Source organism: Aquarana catesbeiana, linkage group LG01 (genome assembly GCF_042186555.1).
Source record: "Aquarana catesbeiana isolate 2022-GZ linkage group LG01, ASM4218655v1, whole genome shotgun sequence".
NCBI lineage: Eukaryota > Metazoa > Chordata > Amphibia > Anura > Ranidae > Aquarana > Aquarana catesbeiana.
Window position 1 is genome coordinate 518,898,035 of NC_133324.1, and position 19,100 is coordinate 518,917,134.

At 45.1% G+C, this 19,100-nt stretch overlaps 1 protein-coding gene across 1 annotated transcript in view; it reads left to right on the forward strand.

Annotated features, from left to right (window-relative positions):
- Nucleotides 1-19,100, forward strand: part of KISS1R (KISS1 receptor) — a 483,392-nt gene that overhangs the window by 451,691 nt on the left and 12,601 nt on the right. Inside the window, exon 4 of the mRNA XM_073593503.1 lies at nt 10,296-10,534. Coding sequence (XP_073449604.1) covers nt 10,296-10,534 — 239 coding nt within the window. The remainder of the gene's footprint in view (nt 1-10,295; nt 10,535-19,100) is intronic.

The following is a 19,100-nucleotide window of genomic DNA, read 5'->3' on the forward strand; positions in this document are numbered from 1 at the left end:
TTTGTTTGTGTGCTAGCAGCTATCTATCACTTGTTCACATTTGTTTATTTTTGGGGTCAGCGCAACTTATTATTACTTATTGTTATTTTCTTTTTTCTTTTTCTTTTTTTCTTTTCTTATTTTCTATTCAGGAGTTTGATCGATTGATGTATTCTGTGAAGTGTGGAAAACAGTCATACCTGTTGTTTTTTTTGTTCCAGGATCCTTTTTGTATAATAGATTTTGGACTTTTATTATAATGTGTCTTAGATCCAGTGATTAATTGATTCCAGACAGGCTGGTTGATTACTTAATAGTATGCAGATGTATCTGCTCTATATAAATTGTACCATGTACTGTATGTCAATATTTATAGGCACCATGTTTTAAAGAAGGGCGTGATCTGTGTTAGCCCGAAACTGTTAAGATGATGGCCTATATACTTTTGATCATATTTTTCATTAAAACATTTTTTGTGCAGCAATCCCTTTTTGTTGTTTCCTATATATATATATATATATATATATATATATATCTACACAGCGGGGATGGAAAGTATTCAGACCCCCTTACATTTTTCACTCTTTGTTTTATTGCAGCCATTTGCTAAAATCATTTAAGTTCATTTTTTTCCGCATTAATGTACACACAGCACCCCATATTGACAGAAATAACCAGAATTGTTGACATTTTTGCAGATTTATTAAAAAAGAAAAACTGAAATATCACATGGTCCCCAGTGGAGATGATGAGGTGGACGGGGGCGTGACCGGATGCAGGTGTGAGCGGTGTGTGTGTGCTCTCTCCCGGCCCCGACTCCGATGCTGCTCCAGCGCGGTGAAGTGGGGACCTTGGCAGCTGTGTGTGTGCCCTGTGAAGCTGCCTGAATCTTGCTTAGCTTATGCCCCAAGGATCTCACAGGTTACCATCGGTCTTACCGGCTTCCCGACCGGCATCCTGACTTGTGGGGAGATAAGAGAGGAGAGGAGGAGAGCCTGGGAAGGATCAGCTGTCTGTGGTCAGCTGACCGCTGTGTGATTTTGCTGAGTAGAGCTCCGAGGGGGAGCCGAAGGGAAACCTGGACACAGTGCCTCCGCTGTGTACGAGCACGGCGGTGGAATGTTGCCTGGTGACAGCTCACAGACACTGCGGGAGGCTGAATAAGGAAAGTTGAGTGAGTTAACCCAGAGACAGATACAGGAAAGAGCGGTGGAGATATGGTGGCTAGAGAACTGCTGAGGAAAAGGCGGCTATATTGAATGGAGGACGGTGGAGCTGGATGGATTACCTGCAGAGTCCCAGGCAAAAGACCGGCAGACATCCTTGAAGCCAACTAAAGACAGGTAACAAACCTGATCTATATATAAAAGCAAAGTGTATTGAATCTGTGTTAAAAGAGGGAACCGGGAGCTCATCTCTTGTTGTCTTAGAGGCTTGGACTTTTAAAGCGTGAAGGGACTGTTTGTTGGACTGGTTAGGCTGGAGGGATACAAATTTCCAAAATAGTGTCCTGGGTGGCTATGACCAAGAAGAAAGGGGAAGATCAGCATCATCATCCCCATGATAATATGCCTGTTCAAGCTACCCGCTCAGCCAAAGAAAAGGAGAAGGGGTCCCTAAACGCAACCGCAGCAGCGGCTGCGGCAAAGCTGGAAAAATTTGCCCACAGTACCTCGCAGTCCCCAGCCAAAAATAATCAGCCACCTGCGGGGAAGATGTCAGCGGGGGGCTCTGGGGACAGAAAAAGCCTGGGGAAAGGTCCCGATATCCCGGTGGTTAGTACGAGAACAGCGAATAAAAAAAGCCCGGAGAGGGAGCCCCTGGGAGGAATAGGGGATAGTACCCCCATCGCAGCTGTAGCCAGTGAACAGGATCCCACTTTAAAAGAGATACTATGCGCTATAAATGCCTGTAGGAGTTCGATAAGTGGGATGTGGGAAGAGCTGAAAACTCTAAGTGAGGAAGTTGGCAATATTAAACAAGAAATCCAGCAATCAGTGGAGAGAATTAAATGTGTGGAGGAAAGGGTTAGCCAAGTAGAAGACACCGTATCCCCACTGCGACAGGAGTTTAAGAAAATGCAAGCTCAGTTAGAGGCTAACAAGCTCAAAATGGATGAATGGGAGAATAGGTCACGAAGACAAAACGTAAGAGTGATGGGTCTCCCCGAGAAAGTTGAGGGCCCCCGCCCTGAAGAATTTATGGAAAATTGGCTGAAAGAAGTCTTTGGGGTTGAGGCTTTTTCACATTTTTTTTCTATTGAGCGAGCCCACAGAGTCCCTTCCAGACCAGTATATTCAGGAGACCGCCCAAGACCAATGATAATTAGATTTTTTAATTACAAAGATAAGCTGAATTTAATGCAAAAATCCAGAGAAAAAGGAGATGTCCTTTTCAACGGTGCAAAGGTTTCGATCTATCCAGATTACTCCCCGGAATTACAAAGGAGAAGAGCAGGTTTTCTGGACATTAAGCGCACTTTACGGAGCCACAATATTTCATATGCGCTATTGTATCCAGCACGATTGCGTATTGAGGCGTTAGGGACTACCCGTTTTTTCGAAACGGTTAAAGGAGCCACGGACTGGTTTGAAGAGAACAAAAGGAACTTATAAATGCGTTTTTTTTTTTTTTTTCTCTCTTTCTGGGCTGCTCGGCAGCATTAGGGGTTGGGAGGGAGAGTGTAGGGTGGTTGAAGTGAAGAGTGAAAGAAATGTTTAGTGTGGTGAAGAGGGTTATTTTAACCCTTGGGTTGATGGGTTTATTGGGGGGGAAGGGGGAGGGGGGTGGTGGGTGGGGAGGGTGGAGGGAGGGGTGGTGGATGAAGTGGGGTGAGGGGAGTAGTAAGGTCACAAGGAAGGCCCCTAGGGCATGCCAAGTGAGGCACAGGGGGGGGGAGGAGAAGGGATTATTTAAAGCAGGGGGCTCCACAGTTGCAAAAATTAAGGTAAAATCGCACAGAGCACTGTTAAAAAATGTGTTGAAGATAAATGAAATGAAGTGTAAATATTTAAAGTTTAAAAAATTTAGGTGGGTTAATGACACTGTTGTGGATGGAGGTGGGAGGGAGGGATGTGGGGGTATAGGTCCCCCGGAGTCGCTCGCTTCCCTTCCCATAATAATAGCACTGAGGGTGGTAGGTAGGACTATTGAGGATTTGAAACACAAAAGCAAAAGGGGTATGTGGGCACATGCGGTAAAGCAGAACATGAGGTGGGAAATGCTTTCTTTGGTATCTCTTCAAAAAAGTACTGGTATGGAACAGTGTCAATTTTCAGCCGTGACTGTCCATTGTATAAGGAAAAGGGTAACTATACCCTGGTATTTGCATAGCGGGTATTTATTGTGTACAAGGTTGAATGAAGCCTAGAACATTTGGTTTAAGCTCATGGAATATCAGGGGGATGAGCGATTATGTGAAAAAAGCCACTGTATTCCAGGAGTTAGATGCTTGTGCTGCTGAGGTGATATGCTTGCAGGAAACGCATTTGACCAGCGAGACTAAATTATTAATTAAAAATAATAAATTTCAGATACAATATCATTCAGTGTACTCCTCCTACTCGAGGGGAGTGAGTATACTGATTAGGAAGGGGTTGACGTTTTCCTGCAGGGATGTCAGTATTGATAGATTGGGCTGTTTTATTTTTTTGCATTGTTTAATTGAGGGCAGATCTTTTGTCATAGCAAATTTATATATTCCCCCACCATTCAAAATGGAGATATTGCTCCTGCTGCTTGAGTTTTTGGAAGATAAAAGAGAGGTCCCAGTTATTATAGTAGGGGACTTCAACACTGTCCTTGATAGCAGATTAGATAGGTTCCCCCCAGGGCTTAGTGGAGGTGGAGGGCCGGGGGGAAGGTTGGCACAGTTTTTGGAGGAGGTTGGGTGGTGTGATATGTGGAGAGCGCGCAATCCTAATAGTCAGGAATATTCTTGCTTCTCAGCGACCCACCATACCCTATCCCGTATTGATATGGCCATTGGTAACCAGGAAGCCCAGCCCTTAATAAATAGTATTGAATATCGTCCAAGGGGGGTGTCCGATCACTCGCCACTGACAATGATAATAACCATGCAGGAGGATAGGGGTCGGAGATTGTGGACAGTTAACCCAGCATGGCTGGACTTACTGGGGAATAGAGAGGAAATTAGTTTAAAACTGAGAGAATTTGTTCAATTTAACACCGGTACTGCCTCGGAGGGTGTGATTTGGGACGCCTTAAAAGCATACCTCAGAGGGCTCTTGATTCAACAGATATCCAAAATAAAGAAACAAACAAGGGCGAGGGGAGAGATTATTAGGGAAGAGGTTCGGGAGTCAGAAAGAAAGTATGTTCTAGACCCAACGAATGAAAACCGGGAAGACTGGGTATTGAAACAACAAAAATACAAAAAGGAAGAAATTAGAAGAGCAGAGAATAGGAAGGTTTTTCAGAGGCAGAGGAGCTTTGAAGAGGGCGAAAGAGTGGGCCGGACGTTGGCCTTGCTGGCCAAAACTAATTCGTCCTCTTCAACAATCCCCATGATCAAAACAAAGGAGGGGGATATCTCTTCAGATCCTAGGGTAATTAACAAAACATTTGTAGAATTTTATAGGGATCTATATAAATCGCGTCATAGCCCTGAACAAGCAGAGATGGAGGAGTTTCTGGGAGGTACTGAGTTGCCGGTGCTCTCAGACGCAGATAGGAATAGTCTGGAAGCACCGATAACATTGGAAGAGGTCTGGCAGGCAATAAAGAACATGCCGAATCAAAAATCACCAGGCCCGGATGGATTGCCATCTGAGGTATATAAACAATATGGGGAGGTGCTGGCCCCGGAACTGTGGAAAACATTGAACTGGTCGGCTGCAGCTGGTAGCTTGCCGTTGTCAATGTCTGAAGCCATTATTGTACTGATTCAGAAAGAAGAGAATAGTCAGTTAGATACCTCGTCATACAGACCAATTTCATTGCTGGGCACAGACGCCAAGATCCTGGCAAAAATCCTGGCTGCCAGGTTGAATAGATGTATATCTACCTTGGTTCACCCGGACCAGTCAGGGTTTGTGCAGAACAGGTCTACTAGTAAAAATATAAGAAGGGCGTACTTGAACCTCCAGACCCCGGTAGAGAACCCAGGCTCCAGGGTGATGTTGTCCTTGGACATTGCCAAGGCATTTGACACCCTGGAATGGGAGTACTTATAGTGGACATTGGAAAAATTTGGGTTTGGCCCCCTATTTATTAAGTGGCTTAAGACCCTATATCGACACCCCAGTGCTAGACTGAAAATAAATAATACATATTCGGAAGGGATCTCTCTTGAGAGGGGGACTAGGCAGGGGTGTCCCCTGTCCCCCCTGCTATTTGCCCTGGCAATGGAGCCCTTCGCGGAGGTAATAAGAAAATCAGCAGGTCTACAGGGCTACAAAAGGAAAGAGGGCGAGGATAGAATAGCGTTATATGCTGACGATGTATTGTTATTCCTGGGGGACATGGGGCCATCGTTAGAAAATGCAATGCAGCTGGTGGAAGGGTTTGGGAGAGTATCAGGGTTAATAGTCAATTGGGGGAAATCTTCACTCCTCCCGATTGACTCGACCAACGGTTCTCTCCCGCAGGTGGTTTCGCGTCTCAGGGTGGTGGAGAAGGTTAAATACTTGGGTATAATGGTGACCAATAATCCAATGCAGTATACTAAAGACAATTTAGCTCCGCTGTTGGAAAAGTTCAGAAGGAAGAAAGACATTTGGTCTCGGCTTCCTTTATCTATGGCGGGGCGTATAAATCTGATTAAGATGATTTGGATGCCTCAACTGTTGTATATATTACACAATTCACCGATTTGGATAGGGAGGGATTGGTTTTTAAAAATAAATGCTAATTTCCGTGAGTTAATATGGAGAAAGGGCCAGGCCAGGATCAGTCTCCAGACCTTGCAGCGACCCAACAGGGAGGGGGGATTGGCGGTGCCCCACCCATACAGGTACTTTTTGGCGTCACAACGGCAACATCTGGGTGGGTGTGAACATGGGGGGGAAGTGGACTCCAGCGTTAAAATCATGCTGTCAGGGAGCCCGCACAAATCCTTGGCAGGGGCATTGGAAGCCGGAGCATTAGGATGCCCATCCCCAACAAACAAACTGGCCATAAAAGTTTGGCGGTTAGTAAAGACTGAAATGGGATATAAGGGGGCTACGGAGTTCACACCTATATGGCAGAATAGGCAGCTACAAGAAATGCAGGCGATAGGAGTAAATAGGATCTGGGAAAGGGCGGGAATAACTAGGCTAGCACAATTATATGTTGGCAATATATTAAAATCTTTTGTGGATCTAAGGAGGGAGTTTCCTATCCCCAAGGAATCATTTTACTGTTATCTCCAGATTAGACACGCATTAGACAAGCAATTTAAGACCAATGCACTGGAATGGTGTAGCGCAGCACTTCTTAATAAGGTGGTAAGGGCACATAGCCCGAAGGGGCTAATATCAGTAAGTTATGACCAACTAATGAACAGGGCAACTGGCCTGACCCCACTCTTGCGCGCAAGGGAGGGGTGGGAGGCCGATGTGGGGGAGTTGAGTGAAGAACAGTGGGGGAGAATACTGGAGCTTGGTCCGCTGGTGTCCCTCTCTCCGTCGCAGCGGGCTTCGCACCTCTTGCTTGTGCACAGAGCCTACTACACTCCCAAGAGGCTGCATAGAATGGGTCGTAGACCAGACGACAAATGCCCCAGATGTCTAGATACGGGCGATCTTATACACATTATGTGGAGATGCCCGAAGTTAGTGAGGTACTGGACCGAGATCCTAAACATCATAGAGGTTAGGACCGGGATAAGGCTGGAGTCCGAGGCTAAAGTCTGTGTCCTGGGGCTAATCAAAGAGGATATGGGGGATGCCTACATAAGAATAGCAATTATACGATGCTTATACCAGGCCAGGAAACTGATCGCAAAAGCATGGCTGTCAACAATGCCCCCTACCCCTGAAGAATGGATTAGTACCATGAACGTACTAGTGGGAACAGAAAGGACTATATATATTAGAAGGGGAAGCTATGAGAAGTTTATTAGGATTTGGGGTAGGTGGTGTCAAGGAGAGAATAGGGAAATTTGAAACCGTATCGAGGAAAGGAAGTTATGCACGAGGAAATGGATAATAGGGAATAAGTAATGTGCACAATACTCTCAGTGGGGTAGGAAGTATTACCAAGCGTAGGATTCAACTATTTCTAAAAATTAGCAACTGGTGGGGAGGAGGGAGGGTGAACAGGGGTGGGGGGAGGGTTTAAGGGGAAAAAGGTAGGGTAAGATATATTTATAATTGATGGTGATTCTGGGAAATATTTATTGTAATATGTGTTTTTTTGTTTGCCTTTTGTACTCTACACTGGTTATGACGTATATTGTATAAATTGAAAAACCAAATAAAAAAAGATATGATTAAAAAAAGAAATATCACATGGTCCTAAGTAGTCAGACCCTTTGCTCAGTATTTAGTAGAAGCAACCTTTTGATCTAATACAGCCATGAGTCTTTTTGGGAAAGATGCAACAAGTTTTTCACACCTGGATTTGGGGATCCTCTGCCATTCCTCCTTGCAGATCCTCTCCAGTTCTGTCAGGTTGGATGGTAAACATTGGTGGACAGCCATTTTTGGGTCTCTCCAGAGAAGCTCTGGCTGGCCCATTCAAGAACAGTCATGGAGTTGTTGTGAAGCCACTCCTTCGTTATTTTAGCTGTGTGCTTAGGGTCATTGTCTTGTTGGAAGGTAAACCTTCAGCCCAGTTTGAGGTCCTGAGCACTCTGGAGAAGGTTTTCGTCCAGGATATCCCTGTACTTGACCGCATTCATCTTGCCTCGATTGCAACCAGTTGTCCTGTCCCTGCAGCTGAAAAAACCCACACAGCATGATGCTACCACCACCATGCTTCACTGTTGGGACTGTATTGGACAGGTGATGAGCAGTGCCTGGTTTTCTCCACACATACCGCTTAGAATTAAGGCCAAAAAGTTCTATCTTGGTCTCATCAGACCAGAGAATTTTATTTCTCACCATCCTGGAGTCCTTCAGGTGTTTTTTTAGCAAACTCCATGCGGGCCTTCATGTGTCTTGCACTGAGGAGAGGCTTCCGTCGGGCCACTCTACCATAAAGCCCCGACTGGTGGAGGGCTGCCATGATGGTTGATTTTCTACAACTTTCTCCCATCTCCCGACTGCATCTCTGGAGCTCAGCCACAGTGATCTTTGGGTTCTTCTTTACCTCTCTCACCAAGGCTCTTCTCCCCCGATAGCTCAGTTTGGCCGGACGGTCAGCTCTAGGAAGGGTTTTGGTCGTCCCAAACGTCTTCCATTTAAGGATTATGGAGGCCACTGTGCTCTTAGGAACCTTAAGTGCAGCAGAAATTTTTTTGTAACCTTGGCCAGATCTGTGCCTTGCCACAATTCTGTCTCTGAGCTCTTCAGGCAGTTCCTTTGACCTCATGATTCTCATTTGCTCTGACATGCACTGTGAGCTGTAAGGTCTTATATAGACAGGTGTGTGGCTTTCCTAATCAAGTCCTATCAGTATAATCAAGCACAGCTGGACTCAAATGAAGGTGTAGAACCATCTCAAGGATGATCAGAAGAAATGGACAGCACCTGAGTTAAATATATGAGTGTCACAGCAAAGGGTCTGAATACTTAGGACCATGTGATATTTCAGTTTTTCTTTTTTTAATAAATCTTTAAAAATGTCAACAATTCTGTGTTTTTCTGTCAATATGGGGTGCTGTGTGTACATTAATGAGGAAAAAAATTAACTTAAATGATTTTAGCAAATGGCTATTCTAAATGCAGAGTCTATATATCTATATCTATATATATATATCTATATATATATCTATATATATAGATCTATATATATATAGATATATATATATAACTATATATATATAGATATAGATAGATAGATAGATAGATAGATAGATAGATAGATAGATAGATAGATAGATAGATAGATAGATAGATAGATAGATAGATATAGATATATATATATTTTACTAAACTGACTGTATATATATATATATATATATATCAAATACACTGCCACTAACTAACTAAATAACCTGCCTTAATCTAAATCAAGCTATCTCTCTGTCCACGCCAACAACACTACACACGGTCACCGTGTAAGCAGCCTTATATAGTGTGGGGTGTGGACTTAGTCCCCTGAGCCATGATTGGCCAAAGGCACCCTGCCTTTGACCAATTATGGCTCCCTTAGCAGAGCGCGCTGTGATTGGCCATAATGTTCGCTGTTTGGCCAACGGGCGAACACCCAATGTTAGTGTCAAACTTATTTTCGACCCTAACATCGAGCTCATCCCTCGATCAGTCAACCTTGGTGCATATAGTGGTGAGTGGTGATCAGTCAACCTTTGTGCATATACATCTTCTTTTTTTAAATTAATCTTGGCCTGTAATGTAAATCCATTTGTGTATTTTTTTTTTTACTTGTCCTTTCCTAATAAACTTTGATTTGACTAAAACAGAGCTGGATGCATTCCCAAATGCACAAAATACAACTGGATGCTAACATTTATAGGTAATGAACACCAAGGGTAGATGATTCAGGGAATATTTATTTGCCTCCTGGGGGATCAGGAAAAAAAAATTTCCCTGCTGGATCATGCTTTATTGGGGGTTTTGCCTTCGTCTGAATTAATTGTGAATATAGGATTACATTTATGCAAGTTTTATATTAGTTTTTTTCTCTGTTTGTTGCACTAGAAGGACTTGTGTTTTTTTGTTCTAACCTGACCAACTATAGAATGTGCATTTGGAGCTCCTCAGTGCATGGAAAGAACCTGCCTGGTGACTCTAAGCACTCCTCCAATTCATTATCTCAAGTTGAGAAATTTGATTTCCAAGTATAGAAAGATCATTCTAAATGCAGTTTAACTTGTTGCTTGGTTAACTTGTTTAACTTGGTGGTTAGAAACCAATTGCGACTTTCACCTAGTAATTTACCTTTTGGGATCTTCATTGAATAGGTTTAGCCAATGGAAGGTCTTGCATCCCAAAATAATAAATTAGCAACAATGCCAATACATTGATGTATGTGTATGAGATTTCATGTTGGTCAGCTCAAACCTGTTAATGAAGAATCAACTTATGGGAAGGAAGTACATTTTGTCTTTAGCTCTAGTAGATAGTAGATTTAGAAATGAAAAAGACTAGGACAGATGTATTTCTTTTTCTAATAGAATGGTGCATTAGAATTTAATTAATAAAAACATTTTCTTATTTTACGGTTTATTGTGTTTTTTTTCTTTACAGGCTCTTTTATTGTATCTATCCCAGTCCCTATTTATAACCAGCTCATAGAAGGCTATTGGTTTGGACCACAAATGTACTGCATTGAATTGTTCCCATCAGTTTATCATGAGAAGGCTTTTATTCTTTACAACTTCCTTGTGGTATACATGCTGCCATTGCTCACTATCTGCATCTGTTATTCTGCCATGGTCTATCAGATGGGAAGGCCTTCTGTGGAGCCTATTGATAACAGTTACCAGGTAACAAACTACTGGGCCTGCATATGTACAAGTCCTAATAGTAAGAGTATTGTCTGCTATGACCTAAACGTGCATGTAAACCCTAATGCCCCGTACACACGATAGGATTTTCCAACAACAAAATCCTGGATTTATTTCCGACGGATGTTGGCTCAAACTTGTCTTGCACACACATGGTCACACAAATGTTGTCGGAAATTCCGAAAGTCAAGAACCCGGTGACGTACAACACATATGATGAGCCGAGAAAAATGAAGTTCAATAGCCAGTACGGCTCTTCTGCTTGATTCCACGCAAGCGTGGAATTTTGTATACACAACCTGAATTTCCGACAATGGATTTTGCTGTCGGAAAATTTGAGATCTAGATCTCAAATTTTGTTTGTCAGAAATTCCGACAGAAAATGTCCGATGGAGCCTACACACGATCGGAATTTCCGACAACAAGCTAACATCGACATTTGTTGTCTGAAAATCCTATCGTGTGTACAGGGCATTACGATTAACTTCTCTTGTTTGCTTTTGGTCTGTTAAATATACAATTGATGCTGTTTTGTTTGATAAGTGCTATAAATATCTGTTGATCCAGCCAGAATCCCAGTACTGTCCTGTGCACTCTGCAGTGTTATCTGAAACAGTGTTTCAGCCCTGTCTAGTTCAGCTTTTGAACTACAGAACACATATGATTTAAAAATGGAGATAGGGGGAGATGTTCTGTACATCTAACATACTTCCTGTCCTAGGGTGACAAGGCTGCTGCTACATAGATAAAATACAGCAAGTGAGCACTGGCCCACTAAAACAGAAAGTGTAATACTGTCAGCAAAACGAATGCAGCTGTAGGCAGGTGCAGCCTATTTTCTCCATTGTAGGTGGCGCTCAACCACAGCCGCATCGCAGTTCTTTAAGTTAAGGAGAAGTTAAGAGGAACGTGGTAGGTGGGTAGTGTAGAGACAGGGCACCCATCTGACTGGGACAGTGATTAGTGGCAGGGAGAGGTTCCAGACCTCCCCATTTGGGCACGGCCCGGGCCAGGCCACATTCTGCCCATTAAGACAGAAGCTGTTGGCACATCCGAGACCTGCGCTGCTACACATTGCTGTGGCATTCTGTTGGAAATCGCCTTATTTTAACTTTAATACAAGTTCTGTTTTCTGCAACTGGACTCTGAGTATTTACTGCCACCGCACCATGCTGCACCTCCCCACACTTGGCTACAATATTTCTCTGGCTGAGTGGGAGGAGAGGCTAGAGGGTGCTGTGCGCCTTTATCAGTTTCCTGCCCAGCTGATTGCTGAGATGGCTATCAACTCCTTAAAAGATGACACCTGCCTAGCGTTGATATCCACTGCTTGAAGAGGATTGTGGCATGCCTGGAGGATCTATTTGGAGAAAATGTGACAGTCCCAGAGTTGAGGAAGAGATTCTTTTTCCAGGGGCAGTAGGACGATGAGAGCCTCACTCACAAAGCAGTAGCACTTAAGAATCTCTGGAAACTCCTGGAGAAGAGGGATGTGCACGGCTGTGCCAATAATACCTCTGGTGGGAATGAAGGCTGTGGTGGACATGGTTGAGCAGGCACAAGAAGATGCAGAGGCAACTGTGGCAGTGACAAAAAGGTATGACCCATTGCACTTGAAAGAGAAGGCCTTGGCTCCTTTACCTCTGTCAGCCATTCACACAACGTTGAGGGAACTCGCTCTAGATGTGGCCTCCCTGAAACAGGAAATGTCCTCTATCAAATGGGATTCGGCCCCTCCCATTAAAGGTGAGAATCCATTATGGAGAGACCCAGAGGATGACTAGAAGAGCTGTTGGCCACTTTGGACATATACACAAGAACTGTGGCCAGTTTTAATCCAAAAGCACGCCCAGTCTGAAGGTAAACTAGTGGCTCCCAGGACAGAGATAGACTCCCAGAAAAGTCAGCACAAGGTCCCAGCAAATCAAAGTCCATGGTCGCACCTAGTCCAGTGGTGACCTCCCTCTTTAATGTAAATAGAGATCACATACCTAATTGACACTGGTTCCAAGGTCACTGTCATAGAGTATGACTTCTATGCCCAGTGGTTCGGAACACTAGACCAACTGGACCCATCATGGCTATCCCTCAAGACAGCCAATAACAATCTTAGTAGAAGGTGTCACCTGGATAAAGATCTAAATGGAAGACCAGGTGGTGGACCGAGTAGGGGTGATGGTGACTCGTGGCCCAGTAAGTTCAGAAGTGCCTATTTTCTTGGGAACGCATGTCTTAATGAACTCGGACTTACCCTGCCTGCTGGCTAGATTTGAGCATTCTAGAATGAGAGGTGTTGTCTTACCTCTCTCTCACCCTTATTGGTTTTAATGTCTCCACAAAATTCCCCACTAATGGACAGGGGTGGAGAGTTGAGCTGTGGACTGTGGGTCAAAAGGGAGCTGTGGATTGTTGGACAAAAGGGAAGCTGTGGACCAGTGGGGCAAGAGGGGATCTGTGGACCTGTGGGACAAGAGGGGAGCTGTGGACTGTGGGAAAAGAGGGGAACTGTGGACTGTGGGACAAGAGGGGAGCTGTGGACTGGGGGACAAAAGGGGAGCTGTGGACTGTGGGACAAGAGGGGAGCTGTGGACTGGAGGAGAAAACGGGAGCTGTGGACTGGGGGTCAAAAGGGGAGCTGTGGACTGGAGGAGAAAAGGGGAGCTGTGGACTGGGGGTCAAAAGGGGAGCTGTGGACTGGAGGAGAAAAGGGGAGCTGTGGACTGGTGGGCAAGAGGGGGCTGTGGACTGGGGGTGAAGAGGTGAGCTGTGGACTGGTGTAGAAAAGGTGATCTGTGGATGGGGGGCATAGGTGAGCTTTGTACCGGGGGTACAAAGGTGAGCATTGAAGGGCTAGGCACAGAGGTAAGTAAAGAGGTGTGCAGAGGTGAGCAATAGATGGTTTCTTTGGGGGAAGGGGGATATGTAAGTATAAACAGAAAAGTCAGTGCTACTACCCATACACCACATAGATAGCAGAGCTCCCAGGTGCTCGATCCACAGTCACTGGCTGAGTAGAGTAATGTAGAAAAAATTATCCTCACTCTGATTGTTGCTCTTAAAATTTCTTCATTTTATTGAATAGCCACAGTGAACAAATGCAGATTAAGTCAGTTGACACGTTTCATCCTATTAGGCCTTAGTCATAACCCATATGTAAGTACTGTCCATATTCTCTGAGAAAAAAAGCCCTGACTGAAACTGATCTTTTGTGGCTCTTACTGCAGCAGCTGAAAGTGGACATCTCCTGCTCCAGCTGCTGCAGGGAGAGCCATGAAAGATCAGCTCCAGTTATTTCCCTCACCCGCTGCACTGATCCAGATTTATCTTGCTGCCTGGACCCCCCGCCCCAAAACACCCGAGGGCCCCATAATCTCCTATTGCCCGGGGACCCCATGAGTTGTCAGTCTGCCTCTGCTTATGAGCATTATTATGTTTATTGCGGTAAGTTTTAATTGTCACAGCTCTGATCTTCCACTCTTGTGAGTGTCCTGGCGATATGGAAGTCACCCACACTTTTGTTCCTTTTCCTGGGTGGCTACCCGAAGACATCTCCATATTTGTAGAGGATATTGATCAATGTATTTGTATTAAGATGTTGATATTGACTGGCTAATATATTGTGCAGATATTGTCGAGTTGTGGATTTCTTTTTATATTATTCTTGAAATCTTTGGTAATAAAAATACAGTATATTCAACCTAAATTTGAGCATTCTAGCCAATGTGCAAGGGGCTGTGGTCTGTGAGCTGTGTGGCTCAATGTGATATGGGCTCATGAGGCTCAACAAAGAGCAGCACGGAAACAGCCCGAACATGTGGGGGTTGTCTGCCCAAGCAAAAGTTACTCCTGGCACCCCTCCAAGAGGCAGTCTTGTCTCTTCCCATCTGAGCTCACAGGAAACTTCAAGGAGTCACCGTGATAGTGGAACCCTGCAAAGACTCAGTGACGCCTGAGGAGTGGCTGGTTGTTTTCACTTTATCCAAGGTCCACAAGGGAAAGGTCCTGGTTCAGCTCATCAACCTGGGGACAACCCCCATTTCACTCCTCAACCATGCTACCCTAGCAGATCTGTACATAGTGCCCTGGCACTGTATCTCAGCCCAGGGTAGAAGTCATATGTGCCCCACTCTAGGCAGCCATGGCTTCGTTGGATAAGTCTCCATACCAACTACTGCTAGAACAGCTTAACATTCCCTTTCCGGGACTACCCTTCTTCCGGGACTACCCTGCTTCACCAACTGCTGGAAAAGCACCTAATGGTCTTTGCCACCAGCCCAGAGAACTATGGGTACACTGGCCACCCAGTCAACACAGGGGATGCTCCACCCATCCAGGCATGGTACCATCACATTCCCCTAGCTCTGTGCCAGGAGGTCGAGGACCTGCTCCGCAATATGTTACAAAGCGGGAGATTCCGGAGAACTGCAGTCCTTGCACTGATCCCATGGTCCCGGTGCATAAGAGGAGTGGAAGTCTGTGGTTCTGTGTGGACTACTGTAAGCTAAATGTATGTACCCACAGGGATGCTTACTTGTGGCCCCAGGTAGAAAAATCGCTTATGGCACTGGGCCAAGCCAAATACTTCTCCACCCTTGACTTGGTGAGTGGCTACTGGCAATTGCAAAAAAGATTGCAAAAAAAACTGGCTTCATTACACCCCTGGGACTGTTTGAATTTAACTGCATGCCCTTTGAGCTAGATAATGCTCTTAGCATGTTTCAATGCTTAATGGAGACTTCAATGTCAAGACTGTGCTAGTCTACTTGGACAATATCATCTGTCAGAAACCATGAAATCAGACCGAGACAGAAGTACAGTTAAATCACACTTGTTTAATAAAAAAAGTAAAAAGAACAAACGTAGTCAAAACATAGCCAAATTTCAGGAACCGGAATGGATAGTCAGCCTAGCCAGAAGTCAGGGATCAATGTAGTGAAACAGCAAGTAGGATCTGGAGCCAGAAGGGATGTCAGCAAAGCCAGTCTTTTAACAGGAATGCAGGAGATAGTTTCTTGTGATGTCACCAAGGCGAAGGCAGGGCTCCTCTGGACTTAAGTAGGCAGGACTGACGAGCAGGATCATCAACAGCTAAGTAAATGTGGAGAGAGATGGGAGCTGGCAATTGGCCGACAGTTGAGCGGCCAGCTCTGAGAAGGAAGGGCTGAGCCCAGCCCTGACAGTACCCCCTCCTCAACGACCCCTCCCCCTCGGAGGACCACCAGGCTTGAGGGGAAAACGTCTATGGAAATCATGGAGGACAGGTGCATGTACGTCCGAGGATGAGACCAAAGAGCGTTCCTCCAGACCGTACCCTTTCCAATGCTCCAGGTACTGTCTGCATCCACGGAACCTACAGGAGTCAAGTATCGAATGTACTTCATACTCCTCATGGTTCTCACAAACTGATTACCCCTGTCCAAGACAATCACCTTGGGTAGCCCATGTAAGCGAAAGATCTCCCGAGCAAAAATGGAAGCCAGTTCCTTAGCAGTGGGTAACTTCTTAAGTGGAATACAATAACACATCTTTGAGAACCAGTCAACCACCATAAGGATAACAGTTTTGCCTTGGGAGTTGGGTAACTCCACAATGAAATCCATAGACGGGTGGGTCCAGGGCCTCTCTCCATTGGGTATGGGTTGTAGGAGGCCCACTGGATGGTGTCATGGAGTCTTAATCTGAGCACACACGGAACAGGCAGCTACGAAGGCAGTCACATCAGCACGTAGACTAGGCCACCAGAATTGTTGGGAAATGGCCCAAACGAGTTGATTCTTCCCAGGGTGGCCAGCTGCCTTGGGAGAATGGTAAGTTTGGAGCACGGCAGTACGGAGACTGTCTGGGACAAAGCAGCGGTCACAAGGTTTCTCAGGAGGAGCATGAACCTGAGCAGCAAGAATTTTTCACCCAAAGGAGAAGTGAGACTGGTGCGAACCATAGCCAGAATACAATCAGAAGGAATCACAGGAACCGGAACCGACTCCAACTTGGAAATGGAGGAAAATTGTCGTAACAAGGCATCAGCCCTTACTTTCTTAGTATCGGGTAAGAATGAGACAATGTAATTGAAACTTGACAAGAAAAGAGCCCATCGCGCCCTTCTGGGAGAGAGGTGTTTAGCCTCAGACAAGAATGTGATTGCACTCCGCAGGTGACAATTTCTTGGAAAAGTATCCACAAGAATGCATAGCACTCTCAGAGGTAGGACGTTGAGACAGAAGGGCGCCAACACCAGTCCCAGAAGCATCAACCTCAAGGATAAAAGGTAACGTATGATCAGGATGTGCCAACGCAGGAGCAGAAACAAAGGCAGCCTTGAGACTCTCAAAGGCCTTAATGGACTCCGGAGACCAACTCTGTGGGTTACCGTCCTTTCTGGTCATATCAGCCAGGGGCTTGACCAGAGATGAGAAGTTACGAATAATCTTCCGATAATAGTTGGCAAAGCCCAGGGAACGCTGCAGAGAGGACCACTGTAGGACTGCCGAAAGTTTTTCTGGGTCCATCGAAAAACCAGCAGTGGAAATGTCCAGGAATTTAACCTGTTTACAATGGAACTCACATGTCTCCAGTTTACAATAGAGATTGTTCTCTTAGTTTCTGAAGCACACGACAGACATCTGTATGGTGGCTCTCCAGGGACTTGAAAAATATGAGGATATCATCAAGATAAACCACCACACATAACTGCAACAAATCTCGGAGGACATTGTTAATAATTTCCTGGAAAACTGCCGGGGCGTTACAAAGGCCAAAAGGCGTTATGAGGTACTCATAATGGCCTGTGCTGGTATTAAACGCAGTTTTCCACTCGTCGCCCTCCTTAATCCTCACGAGATTGTATGCACCTCTCAAATCAAGCTTCGTGAAAACCGTTGCTCCCTTGTGGCAGTCACATAACTTCGTAATCAATGGAATCGGATAAGCATTCTTAATCGTGAAACGATTGAGACCCCCTATAATCAATACAAGGTCTCAGTTCACAACTCTTCTTCTTCACAAAGAAGAAACCAGCAGCAACAGGAGATGGGGATTTGCGGATGAAACCTTGAGAGAGTGCGTCTGCAACATATTCCTCTATAGCCTTATCCTCCAGGACCAACAAAGGGTAAACCCAGCCATGAGGTGGTATGGCACCAGGTTGAAGGTCAATTGCGTAATCATACGGCCAGTGTGGAGGCAAACTACCGGCTTGACCTTTGTCAAAGACATCGCTAAAATCACGGTACTCCTCTGACAGGAGAGTGAAGAGGTGCACAGGACCTTGGCTACCTTCTGGAAGCATGTCTCACTGCATTGTGGTGACCAGGAGAGCACCTCAGCACAGAGCCAATCAAAAGAGGAGTTGTGCCTCTGTAACCAAGGATAACCAATTGTCATAGAAAGATGGCTGTAAGTTATGCATACAGCCATGTCACCTGTGCTAATAAGCACCCATTTCCATCTTAATGATATAAATGCATCTTACCTAAAATCTCACGCATCCAAGTAATCATACATCACCATCATTCCTTACGTTACCAGCTCAGCCTCCGTCAGCATCTCTGACCTCTCCCTAGCTGGCAGGCTCTTTTATTAACACAAAAGGTTTCACAAACAGGAAGTGATGGTTCCAACACCCAATCACTTCTTACATGGCAAGTGACATCACAGGATATGACCATATAAGGATTTAACAACACAGGAAAATGCAACAACCAATGAACAATGACTACAGGAGTCTTATGGGTGTGTCTGAACAGAGACAGGGTGCATGCATGTTTTTAGAAGCCACATGGCTTTCAAACATTGACTCTGTCTCCAACCAGAACAACCCAAAAGACTCCCGTATTTCCGTAGATAGAAATCCTTATTATACATTGTTCCAGAGAACAATGTATACCTGGATTAATCTACTGTCTTTGTGGACGAGATATTATCGGCAGGCGTACACTCATTGGGCCACAAATATGTTGATCAGGCACACAGGGGCAACATGAGCGCACACTCGTTAAACTGATAATGTCTTTGCAGAGCAAACACAACCCCACCAGACGATCGTACTGTGCATCGCACAGGGGCCCTTAGCTGGCGGACATGTCCCCACTCCGCAAACATTTCTCTACATCCCCAAAGAGCTTTTCACTACCAAACGGATCTCAACCAGTGTCAGTCTGCCCCAGTCAGCTCTTTAGAGCTGGCTGCGAGAGAACAAACACTGGGAGACTTATGACAATTCTTTAAAATACATCTTCATAACATTTTCCACAACAGTCCCTCCTCTTGTCATATGATCCCATGTGTCCCTCACTGAATCCTGATCTTCTTCTTAGTACTCTGTTCTTCAGGAGAGACGACATGGTGAGCTGTAGTAGTTTCCAGTCAGTTTGGGATCCTCTGTGTCTTGTATGTGGGTTGGGCTTCGGGGCATCTCATCAGGGAAGATGTGGTCATCTGCTCAGGCTCTGGTCACGCATTCAATCAGGCAACAGGAGCAGCTCGTCACGGCATATAGAAGGAATAGAAACAAAAACAACATGAGTATATATACCCCTACTTCCTTCAA